This window comes from Oryctolagus cuniculus, chromosome 5 (genome assembly GCF_051225735.1).
Source record: "Oryctolagus cuniculus isolate XC-2025 breed Fujian yellow rabbit chromosome 5, ASM5122573v1, whole genome shotgun sequence".
Taxonomy (NCBI): domain Eukaryota; kingdom Metazoa; phylum Chordata; class Mammalia; order Lagomorpha; family Leporidae; genus Oryctolagus; species Oryctolagus cuniculus.
The window spans coordinates 137,932,901-137,957,825 of record NC_142871.1 but is presented as its reverse complement, the minus strand read 5'-3'; the positions used below and the strand labels follow the sequence as shown (position 1 = coordinate 137,957,825).

Here is a 24,925-nt window from a genome sequence, read left to right as displayed (position 1 = left end):
CAGTCACTCATTTGCATGAAACTGTTCAGATGGCCAACTTCTGTAGTCAAATAGAACAAACCCACCCAGAACAGAGCTGGGGACTTCTCTCAACCTCTAGGCCCTCTACTCAAGTTGGATAATTGAACTCTGCTTTCTTGGGCACAGTAATGCAGACTTAACCAAATTCATATCCTAAACTGAAAATCAGTAAAAATACTTCAAGACAAAAAAATACAAAAACAGATTCCCATAGTAAAATTCAGCCTATCCTAAACCAGTTCCAACAGCTGTGAACTTGCATCTTCTGCTGTTTGAACACAGGCATGAACCAGCAGCTCTCATAACCATGAGATGAGAAAGCTCTTGGTCCATCAGGACTTGCCCCAGAGGCTTTGTCCCAGGAGCCTGCAGCCCCAGCAAGAGTCTCACTGAGGAGTCAGGGGCAGTGAGGGCCCCTGTGGGGCTCAGGGCAGCAATGGAGACTCAGCCCCTGGCGGAGCTCCATCCACTCCAGAGCCTGAGCTGAGTCCCTCCCCTGGGGGCCTCCCAGCCTCCTCCAAAGAAGGAGACTTGCTAAGGGGCACAGGGAACCCGTCAGACCCCTCCTCTGTGGGGCAGATGCTCAGGGTCATGTCTCCCCAGAGTGAGAAGCATGGATAGAGGGTTCCAGAGAAAGAAGCTGGGGGGAAGGAGAAAATGTGGGAGCCGTCAGTCATGTTGTAGAAGGAGATGTCCCCCTCACTGTAGTCCAGGAAAATCCCCACCCTGCAGGGATGCTGCCTAAGGGTTAGAAGCTGCTGAGGCTTAGTCCAGGCAAGGTAGTTATTGTAATAGCACTCCACTACCCAAAGCCCCTCATCTGGGGATGCTATATACCTGCCTGTCCTAGTCACATGATCCCTACAGACCCTCACAGCCCACTTACTGATCTCCATCTCCCAGTGATATCTTCCTGACATGATGCCCTCAAGGCCCAACATGCTGCAGGTGTCATACCAGCCCCCACCAGTGTACTCCCAGGTCTCACTTGTCTTTTCATGAGAGATGGCAAGGTTGACATGGGTCGAATCTGGATTCAGAGTGACAGACCCTGCAGGGAGAGTTTGCAGTCATACAGGGCCACTTCTGGTCCCAGATCCACATAGCTGCATGGTGGGGGGGGGCCCATGGCCCTTGAGATAATGGGCCTGGGATTCAAGCCCTTGGTCTCGCAGGAGGAGGAAACAGGAGACCTCTCTGAGGTCACACGTGTCACAGAGACCTTGACAACCAGCCTGGCTTTGTTCCTGTCACTTCAGCCCCCACCCCACCATAACTGATGGTGCCAACATCTTACCAGCATAGAGAACTGAAGGAGAAGCCAGAGCAATGGGGGCCACAGTGAGGAGCACCCAGAAAGAACACAAAGTCACTCACAGGCCTGGAACCGTTCCTTCCGCCAGTCTACAAGAGAACAGACATTACGTATCAGGGGTCTGCACAGACTGCACAGGTCAGCCCAGCACCTGCTCTTCTGAGACAGTGATGGGGGAGATGTGTGGGAGACATTCAGCTGATGGACTGTGTCACACACACACACACACACACACACACATTCACACACTCACCCCATGTTGTACCCTTTCCACAAAGGCTAACATATAAACACTCAGAGATTGAGAGGCTGGACACTGACTGAACAGGATAATCACTGCCCACATTTAACTCTCAAGTCATGCTCTCTCAAACTCCTAGCCACAGTACCTTTATGAAAGCTAGGTTTTCTGTAGAATAAATTGAGGATTTCATTATTTCCAGTATCTCCACTTACTCGGGAAACACTGATTGAGCTAATTTGTAGGTTTCCTCCAAGCCATAGGTGGAGAGAGGGGGCCACAACTGGCTGATATTAACCTCAAGGATGATTCTCAGAGATACCCATGTCCTAATCCCTAGAACCTGTGACTCTGTGACCTATAGGGAAGGGAGCTTTGCAGATGGGATAAAGTTTAAGGACCTTAAGTTAAGATACTTCACTGCATTACCCAGGTGAGTCCAATCTAATCATGTGAATTCTCAAAGAAACCTGCTAACCTGTGTATGGCCACAGAAAGTAACAGAGTCAGGGAACCAGAGTTGGAAAGATGTATTTATTGCTGACTTTGAAGATAGAGGAATGGGGCCATGAACCAAGGCATGCAACTGGGCTCAGATGCTGGAAAAAGAATGAGCCACCAGAGAGGAAGGCAATCCTGCATTGATTTTAGCCCAGTGAGAGCTGTCTCAGACATGTGACCACAGAGCTGTAAGACAATCAGTGTGCGTGGTGGAAGCCACCAAGGCCAAGGTCATTTTTATGGCAACAAACAGAAATCTCCTCCAATCACATGTGCTTGGTTGCTACACCAGTGTGGAGCAGTAGAATGGGCAGGAGGAGGTATCTGGAGAGAGCACAAGGATCCTTGGAACCTGCATAGGGGAAAATCATGATCCAGAAATTTCCACGTGGTGTGGTGTGAGATGGAGGGACTCAGAGGGGCCCAGAGAGCCAGTGGGCAAGGGAAAGTCTGGGATGGAGGCAAAGTCTACATGGTGCATGAATTTTCCATTCAAAACAGATAACCCAGACCATGAACTTCACTGTCATGGGGCACAGTCACCATCTGCTCTCCTAAAGGACCAGACAGGACCTGCCCCTGCCCTTCTGCTGACAACACCACAGCCTCCCCATGTGAACAGCTGGGAGGACAAGAAGAGAGCACAGCCTCCCCAAGGCTGCTGCATCTCCTCCACTTCCAAGCTCACCATAACTGTTCTGTGGGACAAAAAGGAAGAGGAGGAGGAGAACAAAGGGAAGGAGAAGGAAAAGGAGGAGAAAACAAAACCAAGATAAGTTTCTGAGAGGACAACACATCAGGTTCTATGTAATAAATATCAGTGTACAATTCAATTAATTTTCACAAGATATCTATAAGCTAAGAATTGTTTTGTATTCATAAATAGAAATCAGACATCTATACATTTCATGAGAAAATGTCGATTAATAGTGATGATATTGTTTGTTCTTACAAAACAAATAAGCAGGGCCAGTACTGTGGCACCAGCATCCCTTATTCGCATGGCTTGAATCCCAGCTGCTCTGAGTCTGATCCAGCTTCCTGCTAATGCACTTGGGAAAGCAGCAGGGATGACCTGGTCCTTCAGCCCCTGAACTCACATGACAGACCGGGAAAAAGATCCTGGCTCCTGGCTTCTTACTGGCCCAGCTCTAGCCATTGAGGCCATTTGGAGAGTGAACCAGAGAAATGAAGATATCTTTCTCTCTCTTTCTGTCTCTCTCTCTCTCTCTCTCTCTCTGTGTAACTCTGACTTTCAAATAAATAAATAAATCCTTAAATAATGGAGACAAGACTCAAATAAGTATACTAAAAGCACATGATATATAATTTCAGCAGAGGAAGGGTGTATGGTAAAAGATGACTCTATGGTCCTCTTGTTTTATAAATAAGTTTCATGCAGACTCAGACACTGTAAGGTGGCTCCCTGTGCACCTGCTGCCCAGGCCCCCTTCCCCTTAGAGGGGAACATAACTCTGTTTCTCACAGTCCACATCCCTGACCCTGATCAGAAACATCCAGAATGGGGGGGACATTACACAGGGCCAGAGAGCACAGCTCCTCCTATCACCACAGTGACCCCCACTGCCTCAGCATCTCCCTTACTATGTTCCTTCCCTCACTGCTCCTGGAAGATTGAAATGTTCTTTTTATTAGAGGCAGACTTCACTAGACGCTTATTTCAAAATTGCTCTTTTTAAGATTTATTTGATTTATTTGAAAGATAGAGTGAGTCAGAAAGGGGAAGGGAAGACAAAGAGAGAGAGAGAGAGAGAGAGAGAGAGAGAGAGAGAATATGGATCTTCCAGATCTTCCATCTGCTGGCTACTCCCCAGTTGGCTGCTGTGGCCAGAGCTGGACCAGGCTGGAGCCAGGAGCCAGGAGCTTCTTCCAGGTCTCCCCCATAGGTGGCCCTAGAACTTCGGCCATTCTCTACTGCTCTCCCAGGCATATTAGCAGGCAGCTGGAGTGGAAGTGAAGCAGAGGAGATTCTAACCAGTGCCCACACCGGATGCAGGTAATGCAGGCACTATTTTTTAATAAAATAAATAACTGAAACAAGTTTATTTAAAGTAATTTCCCTGATCAGTACCTCCTCACAACATGCCCCTAGAAGACATTTTTTTTTCTCACCTCTCCAGTTTGCGTGACTCACAGGAGTCATCTTCAAAGCTCCAGAATTGGAGACCTGAAAATTTTCACCCTTTCCCTGAGTTTATCCACCTCTGCTCAATATTCAGCCAGCTGACATTCTAATTTTTCTGTACGTAGTTGTTCACACTCAAGCAGGCCCAGCAGCTCTGAGATGGTCCTTTCAGATTTGAGATGTTCTTTCTTCTGCTCTAACTTTTCTTCTGTTATCTCTCCCAAGTGTCTCTAGTTGCTCACAGCAACTTCCAGGAGGTGTCTCAATTCTACAGTTTTCTTAGAAGCTCCCATTCTGGCATCTGTTTTATGCAACTCACTAAGACATCAATCATCCTTGGCATCAGTGTTTCCGTCAACATCATGTCTTATAAAAATCTCATATCAATCTCATCCCTGTCCTCCATATCGTATTTCTGTAGCCAATTTAACAACTTCACTTGCTGCCAGATGGGCAAACCTCATGGCCACATCACTGGGTCCCCTGCTTTGTGGTGACGTCACTGTCTGCTCCTCTGTAATGAACCACTGCAGACTCCATGTGACCTTGTGCAGCAGCTTTAAGCTCAGCAGTTGATCCACCATCATCACACTCACTCACATGGATTACTCCAACCTCTGCAGATTTCTTCAGCATTTCCACATCACCCTTAAGGGCAGCCACAGGACCTGGAAATGCTTAGGTTTCCTTATCTTCCACATCATTTCCTTCATACTCAGTCCCCTGGATAAACTGTAAAATATTCTGCTTAAAGAACCTCTGTGCCAGCTCTGCTACATTTTCTCCACTATCCTTGAAGGCTTTCAAAGCTTGTGCTCCTCTGCTCGTTCTACTGAGTAGGAATTTGAAACAGTGAAGGTGGCCTTCCAGGGCTGCTAATGAACTGGAAGGTTTCCATTGTGGCCCCCAGAGTCTATGCTACATCCCCACTTAACAAGAAGCTGCAAGCAGCCAAGTCCCCATGAAAAGTGGCCTCATGTACAGTTCTCTGTTCTCTCTTTAGTCACCCTGGGATCCTGGTCACATTTGCTTAGGAGCTTGAGAACCTTCCCAAACTCTGAACTGACATGACAAACACAATGCCTGTGAAATTCTTGGCACTACCAAACTTTGGAGGGTAGGACAGTAGAGAAGGAGATTTGTCCAATTTATTTAAACATCTAAATCACTTTTCCAGTCATATAAGAGATTTTATGTGTTGGAAGAGATAGCTAGCATACCAAATTCTATCCCATCTATAAGAGTATATATTGTCACTAATGAATAGGCATCCCTCACACTCCACTTTGGAGCCTTATTTATGAAGTGAAAGCGCATCCATGAGTTGCAGTGGGATATGAAGGAGTGCATCCATGGTTATCTTGAGCTGCCAGGTTTGCTCCATTGATCATAAGAGCCAACTCACAGGCATCCTGACCTCTGATTGCATCTATGTCAGCTGCTGACCTACCTCTTACAGTTACTTGTATGACACCAGCTCCACACCAGAGTTAGCTCCAACTCTGGACTCTAACTTCCTCCCATTGTAGACTGAGGAGGCAGCAGTGATGGTTGAAGGATTCAAGGAATGAACCATGGGATGATGTGCTTTTTCTCGCTCTCTCCCTCTCTCAAAATTTAATATGCTTTAATTTAGATTTTTCCTGAAATTGACCTACACGGTATCTGAAATCAATTCTATTTCACACACCCAAGCCCTGTGAACCCTCTGCACACTCCCTACAATCTAACACCAGGGCTGGGCCTTCAGCCACTGCAGTCACTCTGAGCCACCTGCACAGCACTCACTTTCTCCCTCACCTCCTCTTCTCTTCCCCACATGTTCTTCTCTCCTAAGGTTTGCTTGCTGTCCTTTCTCTAGATAACAATTTTTTTTCACAGGCAGAGTGGACAGTGAGAGAGAGACAGAGGGAAAGGTCTTCCTTTGCCGTTGGTTCACCCTCCAATGGCTGCCGTGGCCGGCACACCACGCTGATCCGATGGCAGGAGCCAGGTACTTATCCTAGTCTCCCATGGGGTGCAGGGCCCAAGTACTTGGGCCATCCTCCACTGCACTCCCTGGCCACAGCAGAGAGCTGGCCTGGAAGAGGGGCAACCGGGAAAGAATCCGGCGCCCCAACCTGGACTAGAACCCGGTGTGCCGGCGCCGCAAGGCGGAGGATTAGCCTAGTGAGCCGCGGCACCGGCCTACAATTTCTACCTTTCTATGTTTCTCCTTTTCCAGTGTGTATATATTGCCCATAAAAAATCAAACCAGGGCCTGAGCTCTCAACAAATACAGCATTCTTCTGAGGTGTGAGAAAATCATAGTGACCAATCACATATTACATGCTTTGTTCTTGTAAACACACACACACACACACACACACACACACACACACACACACTCCTTCTCAGGGGCAGGGATTTGGCCTTCCAGCAAAGACAGGGGCTAAGATGTCTATTCGATGTCAGAGTTCCTGGATTTGATTCCCAGCTCCATCTCCTAATATCAGCTTCTGGCCAAAGCACATCCTTGGAAGCAGTAAATGATGCATCAAACTGGGTTACTGCCAACCATGTAGGAGATCAATATTGGGTTTCCAGTTCCTGACTTTGCTACAGCACAGTTCAAAAAGGTCCCTGGCCCTTGTGAATATTTGGGGAATGGAACAGCCAATGCAAGTCAGTCTCTCTCTCTCTCTCTCTCTCTCTCTCTCTCTCTCTTTCTTTCTCCCTCTCTCTCTCCTCTTCCATCCTCCATATTCTTATTCAAAAAATATTATTTGTAAAAAACATGGCAGGTATTTAGCTTAGTGGTTAAAATACCCAGCATCCAAACTGAAGAATCTGGGTTAATCCCCAGCTCAGGCTACAGGCTCCAGCTTCTGGCCAGTGAAGACCCTTGGAGGCAGCACTGAGGGGCTGAGTTGCTGACATGCATGAGGGAACATGGATTGAGGTCCCAGCTCCTGGCTTTGGCCTTGCCTAGCCTTGACTGTTGCTAGCAGCTAGGGAGCGAAATAGGAGATGGAATATCTCTCGCTCTTGCTCTTGCTCTCTCTGCATGTGAAATATATTTTGTAAAAAAATTCTTTTTTTATTTGAATGGCAGAGTTAAAAAGAGAGAGAGAAAGAGAGAAACACATACACACACACACACACACAGCAGGGTGGGGGGAATCTCCCATCCAATGGTTCACTCCCAAAACTGCCAAAATGGCCAGAAATGGGCTTATCCAATGCCAGGAGCCAGGAGCTTCATCCTGGTCTCCCACATGGGTGCAGAGGCCCAACCACTTGGGCCATCTCCGCTGCTTTCCCATGTGCATCAGCGGGGAACTGGATCAGATGGAGCTGTTGGGACTCGAATCTGTGCCCATGTGGGATTTTGGCACTGCAGGCAGTGGCTTAACCTGCTACACCACAGCACCCACCCATGTCAAATACATTTTAAGTTTTTCTAATCTTATGCAGAGTACACAAACGTTGCATACAATTTCAGATATACCAGAGACTCCAACCCAGGAATCTGTCCACAAACATCCCAGAGGCTCTATTGCCAAATTTAGAACATTTACTCAGAGTAACTAATTCCTCAGCAACCACCAGTACTTAGAGGAAGAACCCCAGGCTGGGCAGTGGGCAGAGCATGAAGAAGCAGGGAAGACCATATTCCAGAGGGCCAGGAGAACCAAAGTGAGCCATGAAGGGAGGAATTTGGGGGTAAGAGGAATACAAATCCCATGACCCTCTTAGTAAAATATGGGTCCTGAGCAGCATGATTTCCTGAGTATTCTGGAGACCAGCGCTTCCTGATCTACACAGTCGTTACCCCCAGACTCCCCTCACACCTGAACTCCTGTGGTCACCCTGGCAATGACAAGGCTCAGTTGGATAAGAGGTTTAAGAAGGTGTTGCTGGGGCTGGCTCGCTAGCGTAGCGGGTAAAGCTACCAGCTGCAGTACTGTCATCCCTTATGGATACTGCTTCAAGTCCCGGATGCTCCACTTGTGATCCAGCTCTCTGCTATGGCCTGGGAAATCAGTAGAAGGCCTAAGTCCTTGGGACCGTGCACACACGTGGGAGACCCGAAGGAAGCTCTTGGTTCCTGGTTCCTGGTTCCTGGTTCCTGGTTCCTGGCTCTGGATCGGCACAGCTATGGCCATTGCGGCCAATTGAGGAGTGAACCAGCGAATGGAAGACTCTCTCTCTCTCTGCCTCTCCTTTTCTCTCTGTGTAACTCTGACTTTAAAATAAATAAATATTTAAAAAGAAGAAGAAGAAGATGTTGCTAACACTAACCATGACCTGCAGAAGACAAAGAGCCCAGAATGGAAGCAGAGCTGTGTTCCCAAAGAGGAGCCCCTGCTGTCTTCCCACAGAGGCTACAACAGGTACAGGGAGAGCAGGGATGCCCAGCCCATCTGGAGTTGAGTCCACAGGTAGAGAAGGGGCAGTGCAGAGGCAGGGCAGGGAGACAGAGGAGCCATCAGCGTCACTTACCAGCATACAGCTGCGCCTTCCTCCAGACCACAGCCACACCACCTGCTCAGCCCTGCCTGCCCTCTGTGCTGAAGGTCAGACTCTGCAGGAGGAGAGAGGCTGCACAGGAGGGGCCTCCTGCAGGTGCAGACAGCAGAGGATTGTGGGAAACTCCCTGACCACAGATCAGGAAACCTGCAGGACAGCTGAGTTTCACCCTGCCCCAGTGCTGGGTGACTTTGGCTGTCAGCGCTCTGCCCTGCACCTCAAAGACCATAAAGACTCCTGTGTCACTGGATCCTCAGTGCTATTGGTTAAGACCAAAACTGTCTGTGTGAAAATAGTGAAAAAAGCACAAATGATAAATATTGATAGCAATTAATTAATGTACAGCATTTCCTGGCAGGGATATTGGAAGAATTAAAGGAGAAAAAATAAATAATATGGATATAAGGCCAACTCCAGAGTCTAAGGGGCCAAACATTCCATGAGAAAATGTTTTTTTTTTCTTTTTATTTATTTATTTATTTATTTTTAACTTTTATTTAATGAATATAAATTTCCAAAGTACAGAATATTGATTAGAATGGCTTCCCCCCCATAACGTCCCTCCAACCCGCAACCCTCCCCTTATCCACTCCCTCTCCCCTTCCATTCATATCAAGATTCATTTTCGATTCTCTTTATATACAGAAGATCAGTTTAGCATACATTAAGCAAAGATTTCAACAGTTTGCTCCCACACAGAAACATAAAGTGAAAAATACTGTTTGAGTACTAGTTATAGCATTAGATCTCAATGTACAGCACACTAAGGACAAAGATCCTACATGAGGAGTAAGTGCACAGTGACTCCTGTTGTTGACTTAACAAATTGACACTCTTGTTTATGGCGTCAGTAATCTCCCTAGGCTCTTGTCATGAGTTGGCAAGGCTATGGAAGCCCCCTGAGTTCACTGACTCTGATCATTTTTAGACAAGGCCATGGTCAAAGTGGAAGTTCTCTCCTCCCTTCAGAGAAAGGTACCTCCTTCTTTGATGACCCATTCTTTCCACTGGGATCTCACTCGTGGAGATCTTTCATTTAGGTTTTTTTTTTTTTCCCCAGAGTGTCTTGGCTTTCCATGCCTGAAATACTCTCATGGGCATTTCAGCTGGATCCGCATGCCTTAAGGGCTGATTATGAGGCCAGAGTGCTGTTAGGACATTTGCCATTCTATGGGTCTGCTGTGTATCTCACTTCCCATGTTGGATCATTCTCTCCCTTTTTGATTCTATCAGCTAGTATTTGCAGACACTATTCTTGTTTATGTGATCCCTTTGGTTCTTAGTCCTATCATTACGATCAATTGTGAACAGAAATTGATCACTGGGACTAGTGAGATGGCATTGGTACATGCCACCTCGATGGGATTGAATTTGAATCCCCTGGTATGTTTCTAACTCTACTGTTTGAGGTAAGTCAGATATATTTACTAATTTGAAAGGCAGAATTACAGAGAGAGAGGGAGAAAAAAAGAGAATCCTTCATCCATTGGTTCACTCCCCAAATGGCCTCAAAGCCAGGGCTGGACCAGGGAAAAGCAAAAACCAGGAGCTTCTTCCTGGTTTTTCATGTGGGTGCAGGAGCTCAAGTACTTAGTCCATCTTCCACCACTTTCCTAGGAGCATCAGAAGGGAGCTGGAAGAAGTAGAGCAGCCGGGACGTGAACCGACACTCACATGGGATGTCTAAAATGCAGGAACATGTTTAACAGGCTACACCACAGCAACTCTCTAGAATAAAATATTCTAGAGAGAAGCATCCCTACTCTGAGAAGCACTCAGCTTATCCCATCGCATCTCCACACCTGGTCAGCAGCCCTGTCCTCTGCCATTCATTTTTTCAACAGCAACTTGGAGGAGCAGGATAGGAACGACTCCCCCTGGGTGGTGTCTTAGGAGGGAGGAAGGGGGCAGAAATCACACTCCCAAACTCAGTGACCCCATTTGCTCCTCTGCCTCCTGTTTTGAACTCTCACAGCTTCTGGCATATGCCTTTGGTGCAGTCAAGAGCTAGAGCATTGGAGGCTAAAACACTAACAATTCTCAAATAGGACACAGGTCTGGACTGGAAAGAAACCCAGGATGCAGGCAGACTCCATGCCCATCATTGACCACAGGTCTTTTTATTTATTTTTAATTTTCTAATTTTTTCTTCTTACCGATTTTTTTAAAGATTTATTTATTTGACAGGTAGAGTTTCAGAGAGAGAAACAGAAAGTTCTTCCTTCTGTTGGTTCACACCCCAAATGGCCGCTACGGCTGGTGCTCCGCCAGTCCAAAGCCAGAAGCCAGGCGCTTCTTCCTGGTCTCCCACACGGGTGCAGGGGCCCAAGCACTTGGGCCATCCTCCAGTGCCTTCCTGGGCCACAGCAGAGAGCTGGACTGGAAGAGGAGCAACTGGGTCTAGAACCCAGTGCCCATATGGGATGATAGCGCCACAGGTGGAGGATTAACCAAGTGAGCCACGGCGCCAGCCCCCCGACCACATGTCTTGGAGCACAGACTGCAAACAGTCACCCAGATGTGAGAGAGCCCAGGGAGCAGGGTTCTGCCACCACCACTGCCACTGCGGCACCAATGAGGGGTCCACATGTCTGTGCCTGGACAGAGACAAGGAGGGGACAGCTGGGCACAGGTAGGACAGGAGACCAGGGGACATCTGGAGAGTCACTCACCAGCCAGGTAAGCTGACTTCCTCCGACCTGCAGAGCAGCACACAGGGAACAGGTGAGCTGAGACCCCAAGCGTCCTCCACAAAGGGACAGGGGGAGTTCAGGAGGGGGAGCAGAGCTTACCTAGATCTGCCTGGAGCTCATCTGAAAGAGAGTGAAGCATCATGAAGTCCTGTGCCCAAGGAAAGGAGAGTCCGTGTGCCTGGAGAACCCACAGGAAAGAACTCATCTGTATCCTAGAGAAGTTCTTACTCCAGACCCACGCACAACTCCAGCCCCCATCTGTCCTGTCTGAGTCTCCACAGCCACCTGATCTGGAGGGTGGAACCCACAGAATCATCTCCCAGCATCCTTCCTCAGCACCAGCTGCCCCCCCCCCCCCGCCTGACCACTGGCCTCCTACCTGTGGCCTTCAGTGCCTCCTCCTCTGCCCGCTGGTCCTCCTCCTTAGCCCGACACAGCTTCTCCCGTTTCTCCCTCTCCTGGACCTTTGCAGATTGCTCTCTCCTGGTGAAGCAGCCAGCCCCAAAGAGCAGAAGCCCCAGCACCATCAGGCTCCAAGCAAAAGCTGCCTTCCAGGGAGAGGCCTGTGGGAAGAAGGGCTCTGGGGCCCAGGCAGAGACCCAGTCAGGGGAGCACCCAGGCCCACCCTGCACACTCAGGGATGCCAGCACCACCTCCCAAGCCCTGCCAGGAACAAGAAGCAGCACCAACCTGGGATGGACACGGCCATCGCCTTCTCCTGGCCCAGGATGGGATTGAGGACAGAGCAGCTCACACTCCCTGCAGAGCTGTCTCTCACCACCAGAGCCGCCTCCACGCTGAACAGCCCTGCTGCGTCCTGGGCATGGGCCTCAGAGAACTTCAGGAACTTTTTCCTGCTGAGGTCTGTCCACTGCACCTGGGGCTTCGGGAACCAGCCTGAGGCCTTGCACACCACGCGGACCCCATTCCTGCTCTGGCCCTTCAATGTGCACTTGAGGGGCAGAGCCCAGGCCTGCAAGAGGGGAGCTGTGGAGACCTTGGGGACCACTTGGCCCAGGGCCTCAGCAGGGTCTGGGTGTGGCACAGCTACAGGGGAGTCACTGTGTTCCATTCTGGAGATTCCATGGGAGGGCGTGCCCTGAAGGAGGGGAAAGAGCCCTGGGACCCATGGGGGGCACAGAGTAGGGGGCTTTCTCCTCAACTGTGCAGATGGGAAGACTGAGGCCCAGAGAAACCAGGAGCAGCAACTTGACCCCAGGACTCCATCCTGAACCTCTAATCTCACCTCTCTCACTCCTGGGGCACCTGCTATGATTCCCACTGCCTCTCTCTGTAAATCACTTCCAATACTGCACCAGTTAACAACCCTGTCCCCACTGCTTCCCTCATATCCACACCCTGAGTTATCTCTGCCAGGTTTCCTTACAGACATGAAACTCACAATTTCAGAACTGAGTTCACACCTGGACCTATGTGTGATAACTGAGTATTAAATCCCCGTGTACTGTATCCTTCTTCAAAGGAGCTGGCCCTCCACCATGCTGTAGCTCCTTCACATTCTGGCTCTGAGGTTGGTCATGTGACTCACTCTGGCCAATGAGAGACCAGATCATGTGACTTAAGGAGAGGTTTAAAAAGCCCCTCCCTGTGTCACTGGCTCTGCCTCTGCCTTTGCCTTAGGAAGGACAGGCCTGCGGCAACCACTGCAGGATGAGACTCCTGGGCACTGCTGGTCACCCAGGCTCTGGGAGACACTGTCCTAGGGCAGCCATAGTCAAGAATGGGAACACACCCAGGCACGGCCCACGTGGTGACCTCCCCAGCTGACTACAAGAACAATAAGTACTGAAGTAAGACCTCATTCTCCCTGTTGAAAATAAGAGAAATTCCCCCTCTCCTCCGTTTTCTCAGAGCGCTGACTTTATAGCACTGGGAACCATGAATACTTCCCCTCATGTGAAATATGATCATTAGAAACAGATATGCCTCTGGCCAGCTTACTGACCCAGGAATGTCTTGTTCAGGGACCTGAGGAAAACACATTGAAATGAAAGCATTTTTGCTTATTTCATAAGTTTTATATGTAAGTTTTATTTATTATGTATTTTATAAAGAGACAGTACTCCCTTCTCCTCCTTTCTGTGGAAGCATCAGAGCCTCACTTCAGCAAGTAAAATTAATTTCTATTATAAAACTAGGACATGTAGAGCTGGCACTGAGGTGTAGAGAGTTAAGCTTCTACCTGCAGTCCTGGTATCTCATATGAGCACCTGTAGGAATCCTGTCTGCTGTACTTCTGATCCAGCTCCCTGCTAATATGCCTGGGAAAGCAGCATAAAATGGCCTAAATACATGGGTTCCTGCACTCATGTAGGAGACCTAGACGAAGCTCCTGGATCCTGGATTCAGCCTGGCTCAGGCGCCAGTGGGGAGTGAACCAGCAGGTGTAAGAACAATATCTCTCTATCTCTCTGTGTGTGTGCCTCTCTGTCTCTCTGTCTCTCTCCCCCTTCCTTCTCTTCCACATTCTCTCTCTATGTATCTCTGCCTTTAAGATAAAACTAATAATTTTTTTTCTAAAAATAGAAGTTTATTTTACCTCCAGATAAAGCCTCTTAATTAAGATAGCTGGCCACTACAATTACTGGGTACAGTTAGGGTGAGCTCTGTGTGATAAGCAGGTATTATATCTGCTTCAAGTCTTCTTACTTGAAGATCAATTGTTTATTTTGAAAACATGAATGAAGGCATTTGGTGCAGCAGTTAACATAATGCACAAGATGCCCACATCCCATATCTGAGTGCCTGGGTTCCAGTCCACTCTGTTTCCAATCCAGCTTCCTGGATATGCATGCGGGGAACCTGCAGGTAAGGAGTCAAGTGTTTGTGTCTCTGCCACCTGCATGGGAGACTCAGGAGTTCTGGGATCCTGGCTTCAGCCTGACCACATCCCAGCTGTTGTAAGCATTTGGGGAGTGAATCTGTATATGGGAGGTCTCTTTGCCTCTCTGTATCTCTGTTACTTACCTTTCAAATTAGTAAAAATAAATGAAACATTTTGACATCCTTGGACTTTTATTCAACAACCCTACACTTCAGACTGCTGTTGACCCTCATGTTGGGCCCTCATCACACCATGAACAGGGGCCAGGTAGCCTGATAGGAGCCACCAAAGGCCCAGCAGCCGGGGCCACATCAGTGGCTACAATCACTGCTCCTACCAGAACTGCCGTTGCTCACTGTGCTCTGTGCTGGGGCACCACACTCTCCATGGACCAGGGACCCACACGTTCACCCATGGGGGTGAGGGGCCCACACTGGGGCAGATCCCAGCAGGACCAGACGGGGAGGGAGGAGCAGCTGAGCACCTGCCCGGTGGCTGTCAGCAGGATCCACCCTGAGGTGCTCTGCATGCCCTGCTCCACGTGAGGTCCCCGCCCCACCCATCAAGGCCCCATCCTTGGAGAAGGCTGCCCATGCCAGGAGCTCAGAGAGCGGCAGCTGGCCCCACACAGTGCCAGACTAAACCCAGGGCCATCGAGGCCCCAAACGAAGCTGCTGAGTAAAAGGAGACTAAGGTCACAGGCAGTGATGGTGTTGGCCCCAGGATGAGGCACAGGTGGAACTCAGGGCTCTCCATTCTCTTCAAAGATCTGCTTCTTCCTCCCATGCCCACTCTGCCCTTGGGTGCCATGGTGTGAAGCAAACACCCAGCTGCATAAAACTAAATAAAACTTTTTAAAATGTGTGTAACGCATATTATATCTGCTTGGCTACACACAAAAAAATATTTCTTTCTGTCTTTGCAAACTTTTAATGGATTTCCTGTGATGCATAATGTGTTCTGGTTTGGTTCTTGTTGAGCAATCAAAGAGGTGTCTTTCTCCAGTCCCTTTGCAAAGAGGATTTCTGGGAAAGAACCTTGGTTTTGGTTTTAATTTCACAACCAGACCAACAGTGTGTGAGCAAACCCATCTGATACTAGCCAAATCCAACCCACACATGTAAAATGAGATGTTTAATTACGTGAGTTTCCAATACCCCCCAAGGTGCAGATCAAGCAACTAACCTATCACCTGCAGTTCTAGAATGGCCTCGGCATAGCAGCCTCCCTTCCGGAAGAAGCAAGTGTATCTCCCTTTGTCTGAAGCCCAGACCATCTGGATGTGCAACGAAGCCACCCCTTGGGTTAAGAGATCTGAACCAGCGAGGTCCCCCCTGCATACTGGGGCATCTGCTTCTTGTTCTTTTTCTGGCCATTCTGATAGACAAACACTACTTCTGAGATCTTGGTATGGAACCACCGCATCTCCATGTCCTCTGCATTCATTGATGGGAACAGGAAGCAGGGCAGAGTGGCATCACCACCCAACACGGCCACCATGGGATCTGAGGGGCCAATCACCTGGAACTCATCTGTGGACACAGAATAGACTGAGAACTGAGAGACACAGGCAGGGGGCAGAGACACACAGACCACGGGGGAAGAACAGGCAGACCGGGAACAGGTGCTGGAAGAGGTGACCCCCAGGCTGAGGGACTGAGCAGTGATGACTCTGAATGTGGATGAGATCCTCAGGCCACAGGCTGTGGCCCAGAACAGATGTCACAGATGCCCTCTTGAGCCTGGCCCCTGGCCCCAGGCTGTCCCATGAAGAAATTTCTACACAGGGAGTCTCCACCTTGTGTGTGCCCCAGAATCCACAGGACAGTTTGTAAAACCCAGATCACAGGTCCCACCCCCAGAACTCCTGACTCACTCGGTGTGGGGTGGCCCAACAATGTCTAAGTGTTTGTGAGCAGTTCCCAGGGAGCTGACTCTCCTGGTCCATGAACCACCATGGCTCTAACCTGGCCTGGGGGAGGACAAGCCTGGGAACTGAGCACAGAGCACCCCTGGGGCCTCCCTCAGAGCTCCTGGGTCACTCAGTGGCACCAGGAAACTCCTCACTTAAACTTCTAAGCTTATTGTTTCTTTCTGTAGTTTTTTCTCCACTGAAAACAAGATGTACTTAATCACAAATTTTCCTTTTAGCAGGTTAGGTCACCACGTGTGACACCAGCATCCCATTTGGGCACTGATTCATGTCCCAGCTGTTCCACTTGCGATCCAGCTCCCTGCTAATGGGTCTGGGAAAGCTGTGGAAGATGGCCCACGTGCCTGGGTCCCTGAACCATGGTGGGAGACCCAGAGGAGGTTCCTGGCTCCTGGCTTCAGCCTGTCACAGATCCAGCCATTGCAGATCTTTGGGGAATAAATTTGTGAATAGATAATCTGTCTCTCCTTCTCTCTGTAAATCCATCTTTCAAATAAATCAATAAATCTTTTGAAAATATTAATTAATTAATTAAATACCCCAAAACCCTAGACAACTGTCGAGATCCCATACGCTCACTTTATTGGTGAGTGACTGGCAGTAAATTTATAATGACAAGTAATGGCTGGGGGAGCCCTGTGGGGAGCAGCTCGGACTAGACTAAGTTACTGGAATTAAGACTTATTCTATGCATCTGCTCTCCTCTGTGGGGAGCAGCTCGGACTAGACTGAGTTACTGGAATTAAGACTTATTCTATGCATCTGCTCTCCCACAATATGGCGCTGGGAGAGAAGAAAACAGCTTCTACACAGGTGCCTCCAGTTCAACCAATAAACTGTAGGACTCGCTCCTGATTGGAGGAGAGCAGCGTACTCGGCGTGTGGGCAGCCGAGTTGGGATTGGCGGAGGAGGACTATAAAGGAGGAGAGAGACGGCATGCACCGGGAACATCTATGGGGAACATCTAAGGGAACCCGTGCAGCCCCCGAGAAAGCCGGCCGGCGGTGTGCCGCTCCCCTGCGGAAGTGGGGAATGCGGCCAGGGGGAACTGCCCTTCCACGGAGGTGGAAGGGATAGTAGCCAACCCGGGAAGAACCAGCAGCAAACCCGGGGAGGGCCGAGCAGACGAAAGAACAGCGCAGGGTCCTGTGTCGTTCCTCCACGAAGAGGGGGAGCGACATAATGGTGCCGTGAGTCGGATATGAAGCCTAGGCAGGGCTTAGTGTCGTTCCTCCACGAAGAGGGGGAGCGACAGAGCCCCATCACCTTTCTAGAGCCTGGACCCCCACAAATCTCATCCCATCCTGACTGAGAGGGCTGGGGGCTCCAAGTACTCCCTGAAGAAGCCCCAGGGAGGGACAGGGACAGACTGACCTGCAGACCCCTACGTGGGCAGCTGGGCGAGGAGAAGCAGGGAGGGGAGACTGCAGAGCAGAGAGGGGCGGCAGCCGTGCTCCATGTCCTGAGAGCTGGGGAGAGAGGCGGGGAGGAGGAGGCCTGGGCCAGCAGGCAGGTCAGCCCCAGAGCACCAGCAGGACAGAGTCCACCCCGTCAGCCCTCACAGCAGCAAAGCCCTCCCTACAGGCTCAGCACGCCAGCACCGTGGGGCCCACAGGATCCCGACAGCACAGACAGCTGGGCCGGGGCTCTACCAGCCCTTCTGGGGAGACTGCGGTGCCAGAGAACCCTCAGGGCAGCCTGGGGGGAAACAGCCCCTCCTCTTCCCACCCCAACTGAGTTCCTCTGCCTGGAAAATCAGGTCTCTTCTTTCTCAGCCCCAGGGCCCCATGGAGGAAACCATGCACTATGCACACAGTGCCCAGGACCCACCCCACCAGGACAGAGGACCCTGATTCAGGCCACTCACCCTGAAGGACGACCACCTCCTGCTTGCCTGCAGCTCTTTAACTCCAGTGGTGACCTGGGTGTCCCTGAGAAGCGTCAGAGACAGACCCCTCCTCACCGAGCCTGTGCTGCCCGTCCCAGGGGCCCAGCACCTGTGGCATCTGTGGCTGTGGCATTCACCTAAATTTGACCCCACCCTTTGCCTCTTACTCCATGGGCCCAGGTCCTGGTCCTACATTCAGCAGGTGCTCAGGCAAGTTCCTGCTGATGGTGAATCCACACTCTCTCTGCATTGAAAGATTTCTGGGTGAGTACCTAATGACCCAGGTAGGAGTCAGGGCAGGGCCACAGAGAAGATAAAATGAGCCTTGGTCAGAGAAAGACCCACACACTGTTAGTAAGTGGGAGGGGCAGCTTTGGTCCTGGGAATGACAGCTCAAGGGCCCCTCTGCTGGGCTCCCTGCAGGCTCGGCCACCCTGGGTGACTCCAGTTCTCGTGAGGTCCTTGGCCTTCCTGGGCTCAGTGTCCTGATCAGCAAATGGGGGAGGTAACAGCAGCCCCCTCCTATGCAGGGAGGGGTCCATGCCTTTGTGTTGCTGCAGTCACCCTGTGAGGTTAGAACAGGGCCTGGTCCCAGCAGACACTGAGGAGCAGAAGTGAGAGAAGTGAGTAAAGGCTCAGTGCTCATTGCTGTCCTGGTCTCCCTGGACTGAGACATCCTCAGCCGCCCCCTCCCACTACCCTGTGCCCCACCAGACTCTCAGCCTCCTGCCCAGCCAGCTGCTCCCTGCCTTCCTCCTCCTCCCCTACAGGAGTCTTCAAGCCAGCTTACCTGCTCCTCCTTCTTCCCAGCTGGGAAAGCTGTGACTTCCTGCAGGGTCTAACATTCAGCAGCTCCAGAAACTTCAGAGCCACAGAGACCCCAGCAGACTGCACATCTCAGCACACAACCCCTGCTTCCAGGTCCAACGCTGGGGCCTAGGAATCCTCATCAAAGGAGGCAGTGGGCTCCCAGGAGACTGGAGGAGCAGCAGAGCTGGCACAGTGCAGCAGCCTCTGCAGAGGCCCTGGCCCTGGGGCCCCACCAGGACCTCCCAGCCAGAAGAGCCAGCTCCTCTGTCTCCTTCCACCATCTACAGTGAGAGCTTGCAGAAGCAGCCTGGGCAGGGAGTGCCCTGCCCTGTGGACCTCGCTCCCTGTTGTCAGCATGAGCACAGCAGGAGACAGCACCACAGCTGCCCTGGGAGTGGCTGCAGCACAGCCTGCTTAGAGCTCACAGTGCCCTCAGCCCCTCCCTCTCAGCCACCACCTGCCCCTGCCCAGCACCAAGACTTCCCAAGGCCGAGAGATGCTAGGGAACTTTCAGGAAATTGCAGAAGAAACTAAATTTCAGTCCATGACTGTTTAGTGTCAGGATCTGAGATATACACAGTAAATTCTTGCAACTCCTTGTCACAGCTGGGAGCAGATGCAGGAGGAGAGGTACCCTGCACCTCCTGACACCCAGGAACTTCCTAGGAGAGGGAGGGCCTTGAGCTGCAGAGACTCTCCCTCCCATCTCCGACCCCTCACCCCAGCCCTCACCCCCATCCCTCCCATCCCCCTAGCCTCACCCCGGCCCCAGCTGCCAAGGCCTTGGGCTCTCAACTGCCCCCACGATGATACCACCTGGACTCTGATCTCAGCCTGCAGCCCAGCCCTTGCCCTGCATATCAGGCAGGAGAGGGAGAGGGAGAGGGGGATGAGAGGGAGAGGGAGAGGGAGAGGGAGTGCCCTGACCAAGGTCAGCTTTACTGTAAGAAACACTTCCAGGCCCCAGGGCTCAAGCAGGAAGGCAGCAGACAGCCACTCCTCCCCCTCACAGTTACCAGGACCACGGCCATCAGTTTTAACACTTCTGCTATTCACTAAGTACCAAGGGGTTCTTGCTTAAAGTATAAATTATCCTAATGCTACTGCATTAATATTTAACTTCCTGTTAACAGACAGGTCATACCTCTATCTTAGTTATTTCTAGTACTTTCAAAATAGCTTTCAATAAATATCTAAGCCATAAAATAACTGTTAACCCAAAGTATATTAAATGTATTGGGATTTTAGGGGCTGGCACTGTGGCCTAACAGGTAAAGCTACTGCCTGCAGTGCCAATTCTCATATGGGTGCCAGTTCGAGTCCCGGCTGCTCTACTTACAATCCAGCTCTCTGCTAATGGCCTCAGGAGACAGTGGAGGATGGCCCTAGTGTTGGGCCTCTGCACCCACATTGAGACCCTGGAAGCCCCTGGATTCAGACCAGCCCAGCTCTGGCAGTTGCAGCCATTTAGGGAGTAAACTAGTGGATGGAGGACTTTCTCTCTCTCTCTCTCTCTCTCTCTCTCTCTCTCTCTCTCTCTTTCTCTCTGCCTCTGCCTGTCATTCTGCCTTTCAAAGAAATAAATATTAAATTAAAAATAAAATAAAACTGAAGGACCCCAAAAAGTGGTGCCCTTTTGTGATGACCCCAGAAACACAGACTCCAGACCAGGTGATGCAAAAAGCAAGAGTCAGTTTTATTTCATTTGCGCAAATGGGCCCTCTGCTGCCGCAAGCAGCGAGAAAGAGAGGAGAAGCCCCGAGCAATCTTTTCACACCGCTTTTAAAGGGCAAAACCACAAGATTAACATACCAGGGTGGCGTGAGTTCATTGGGCAACTACAAGGGGAGGGGGTCGTTGAGGAGGAGAAATGGGGGGCTACATGCCTTGCGGTTTCTTTGTTAAGCTTAAGCAAGCACAGGGGAGGGGGCTTATGTACATAACAGGATGTTCTGTCGCCCTTATCTCTGAGTAGTAGCTAACTGCTTTCTCTGTGAACCAGTTTACTCCCCATTTCCCAGGACTGTTTCTGGAACTGTTTGTCTCAGTTCCTGTTTTTTTTTTTTTTTTTTTTTAAGTTCATCAAGGCCATTTTTATGGTGGCTCATGGCTGCTCCCTTCAAAAACAAATATATTAGAATTTAAAAACACTATATTTGGAAATACAGACAGGAACCAAAGGAAGAAGAGCAAGCTGCCAGCCTCGCAGAGGACCAAGAGGAGAAGGACCAGTCACAGCTGCTGCCTGGCCAATTGCATGCAGAAAGACGTCCTAGAAAACCAAGCATTCCTGCACAGCCCAGAGCGGCTCCCAGGTGCCCACGGGACCCAGCCAGAAGCTGGGGCTGCTGGCCCTTCTCAAGCCCATGAACCAACCCTTCCTGAAGCCTTGTGCTAACACCCAGCTCACAGTCACTGTGGACAGAAGCCGTTGGCCTGGCTGAGCCATTTCAAAGTTCTACTCGCATCCACTCTTATTTAGACGAATGCTTGGGGTGGTATTATTTTTAAAATAAATGTTTTCTTTTTAACAGCAACGAAAAAAAAGAAATACTATAACTGTGGCCGGCACTATGGCATAGTAGGCCTGTTGTGCTAGCATCCCACATGGGTGCCAATTACTGTCCTTGCTGCTCCTCTTCCAATCCAGCTCTCTGCTTGGATCCCTCCCTGCATGTACGTGGAAGACTGGGAAGAAGCTCCTGGCTTGTGGCTTCAGATTGACCCAGGTCCTGCCATTGTGGTCATTTGGGGAGTGAACCAGTGGATGGAAGAACTTTCTCCCACCCCCCAACTCTGCCTCTCAAGTAAATAAATAAAATATTTTTTAAAAATACTATTGTTAATGACGACTGGCGCTGTGGCACAGTGAGTTAAAGCCTTGGCCTAAAGTGTTTGCATCCCATATGGGCGCTGGTTCTAGTCCCGGCTGCTTCCCTTCCAATCCAGCTTTCTGAATGGCCTGGATAGCAGTGGAAGATGGCCCAAGTCCTTGGACCCTTCACCCAAGTATGAAACCCGGAGGAAGATTCTGGCTCCTGGCTTAGGATCGGCACAGCTCCAGCCATCTGGGGAGTGAACCAGCAGATGGAAGACCTCTTTCTCTGTCTCTGCCTCTCTCTGTAACTCTGTCTTTAAAATAAATAAAATAAAATCTTTAAAAAATACTATTGTTAATGGAAATACTTCCATCCTTTTTTATTTTTAATTTATATATTTGAAAGAAGGGGGGGAGAAAGAGAGAGAGAGAGAGAACAAGCTCCCACCCCTGTTCATTCTGAATGCTCACACTGTTGCCAAAGCCAGGAGCTAGGGACTCAGTCTAGTCTCCCATGTGGGTGGCTGAAACCCCATATGTGAACCATGACCACTGCCTCTAGGGTCTGAGTTAGGAAGAAACTGGAATCAAGAGCTGCAGCCAGGTATCCAGCCCAGGCATTCTGGTGTGGACACAGGTGTTTCAGCCTAGGAAATAACTGCTACCCAAATACTTGCCCAACCCATCCCTTTTCTCGGAAGCAGAGCCTGATAAAAAAAATTAATTTACCTTGGTAGTGTTAAGATTAAGATCTTACTGGGTTATCCTCTCTGGGAAGAGAACTGTTTTCTACTTTCTCTCATTTTGAAAAAAATGAAAAATGAGAAGACCCACACACACACACAGTAGTATTTCTTGTTTCAACTTTAAAAATTTTCCTTGCCATCTGTAACCAGCAGAAACCTGGCTGGTGGGCTGATCAACCTGCTGAGCAGAGCCCTGGTGGACGCTCCTCCCCCGGCTGCCATCTGCCCCTCAGGTGGGAGGAGTCTGTGCCCCCACCCCCAGTCCAGGCTGTCACCACCACAACTGATGTTTACAAGAAAATGTGGCCCAGGAACATCTGGATGCTCTCAGCCCAACAAACGACCAGGGTCTGCCCAGCCCCACCCAGAGGTCAGCAGCAGAGCCCTCCTGGCCTGGGACTCCTGCCCAACCTAGCTCAGAATGCATGTCTAGCCCACATCCACACCTGAGGGTACGGAGTAGGTGAGGAACTTTCACTCCCCTGCAACCACTGAGATGTGCAAGGGGCCAAAAAATAACATGGAAAGCAGGTGAAAGATCAGTTTACTTTGGTGCAAAAATTCTGTAGTCCAATTTCATAATATGCACTTCCCACAAAGTATTTGAAGTATCCCAGTACAAAGATTAAAAAAAAATGTGGTCAACTGGGCCTAGAGCTGTGGCATAGTGGGTAAAGCCACAGCCAGCAGTGCCAGCATCCCATATGGGCGCGAGTTGGGACCTGGCTGCTCTACTACCAATTCTGCTCTCTGCTCATGCCCCCAACCCCTACAGCTGAAGTTGGAAAATCACAGTTGAGACCATCCCCGGAGTTCCCTTCAACCCCGAAGGCCTCCAGTTCCACAGGCGATCCAGACACCACCCAGAGCACTTTCAATTTGTCCTCCTGAGACGAGACCACCTGGCCTCTTTGCAGGATGGGGCTCCTGGTAGACAAATCTTCACATCACACAGGAGCTTCAGCCCCAGGGTCGAGCTGTGGCTTGCAACACCGACACCAGCATCCCTTAGACCCCAGGTGTCACAGGGAACAGGGTGAGATGAGTCCTAGTTCCTATCCTGGTGTCGATGATGATTTATGAGACTGACACAGCAGTGGGGGTAGAAGAAGCAAAGTTTATTAAGTAAGGAAAAGAGAAGCTCTGAACAATACGGTTGGAGGCGCTGGTAGAAAGGGAGACAAAGCCGCTGAAGTCTCGCAGTCTAGGGATATTTCTATGTCTTCAGCTCCTTATCTCCACAGAGCAAATACAGTAGTTCTACATTAGCTGCTGTTTCAGGCATTTGGGGAGTGAACCAGCAGATGAAGTTCTCTCTCTATTTTTCTGCACAGCACTCTGTCTCCTCCCAGAGATTTATCAAGGCAAAATTTCCATACCACAAAATTCACCAATTTTAAGTGTACAACTCAATGATTTTATTATACTGTCTCATGGGAGTAGGTCAGGTCAGCTATGCCTGGATTAGTTCCTACGAAGCTGTGTTATGAAGTGGGTCTACCCACACCCTGGCTACTGCTGGATATAGTCACTTCTCTACCATGTGATACAGCTGTAGGGGCTCTGGCCAGGAGACCAAAGCCCTGCTGTGTGGCCTTCTAGCCACCATGGTCATGAACCAAATAAACCTCCTTCCCTTATCCTTTAGCAGCACTGATTGTTTGGTTACAGCAACAGCAAATGGACCTACATAGACAAACTCGGCAACTGGAAAATCCCTGCACATTTGTTCTTGACCTGTTAAACAAGAGCTACTGTGGGAAAAACCAAGTGGAAGCATCTAAAATTGTCTCCAATAATCCTAAGCTGGAATCATAAACAAGAAGCAATGCGACATTCATGGAGGGACTGCAAAGATTACCTCCACTGTCAAGGACTTGAATGACAGAAGGGTGGTGACTCCCCTGACATCCCCATTCAACTGTTAGGCCTGTGACCAAGGGAGATGGGTGCTGGAGAATCACAGTGTGTCATAAGCTTAACCAAGTGTGGGTCCATGTGCAGCTGCTGTGAGAGACATGGGCTCATTAGTACACCCCATTGTTCCTAGTGTAGGGCTATTGATTAGGATTTGCCTCTCTCACTGTTCCTGTTAATGGAGACCAGGAGGAGCAGTTTCCTTTCAGCTGGCAAAGCCAGCAGCACATCTTCAATGACCTGCATCAGGGGTTTATTTATCAGTTCTCTGTCTGTGCATCATATTTTACTTCCCAGAGATCTCCATACCCTTGCTCTGCCTTAAAGTGTCACACTGATGCATTGATGGCACTATGTTGACCGTACCTAGTGAGCAAGAAGCAGCATTACTCAAGACTTGCTGGAAAGACATTCACATGGGAAAATTGGGCAATAAGCCCAACAAAAATTCAGAGGCCTCCTACCTCAGTGAAAATCTGTGGATCTACTGGTGTGGGCATGCTGAGCTACCTCTTTAAAGCTGTTACACCTGGCCCCT

General features: G+C 49.9%; 2 protein-coding genes and 1 pseudogene across 4 annotated transcripts in view; 1 reads left to right on the top strand and 2 right to left on the bottom strand.

Moving 5' to 3' along the window:
• The window catches only part of LOC100343357 (butyrophilin-like protein 1), a 363,518-nt gene that overhangs the window by 160,728 nt on the left and 177,865 nt on the right, over positions 1–24,925 (top strand). The gene's annotated exons all lie outside the window — the stretch shown is intronic.
• Positions 226–19,306, bottom strand: LOC127488384 (butyrophilin subfamily 1 member A1-like). The gene is given in 13 exon segments (XM_089332398.1): positions 226–1,072; positions 1,399–1,425; positions 8,710–8,729; positions 10,710–10,798; positions 10,916–11,115; positions 11,409–11,435; positions 11,529–11,549; positions 11,809–12,009; positions 12,120–12,357; positions 12,359–12,402; positions 15,460–15,806; positions 17,583–18,697; positions 18,887–19,306. Coding segments are annotated over 11 exon segments (1,584 nt in total). The 5' UTR covers positions 15,551–15,806; positions 17,583–18,697; positions 18,887–19,306; the 3' UTR covers positions 226–446.
• LOC138843137 (ankyrin repeat domain-containing protein 42 pseudogene) lies at positions 1,436–6,045 on the bottom strand (annotated as a pseudogene).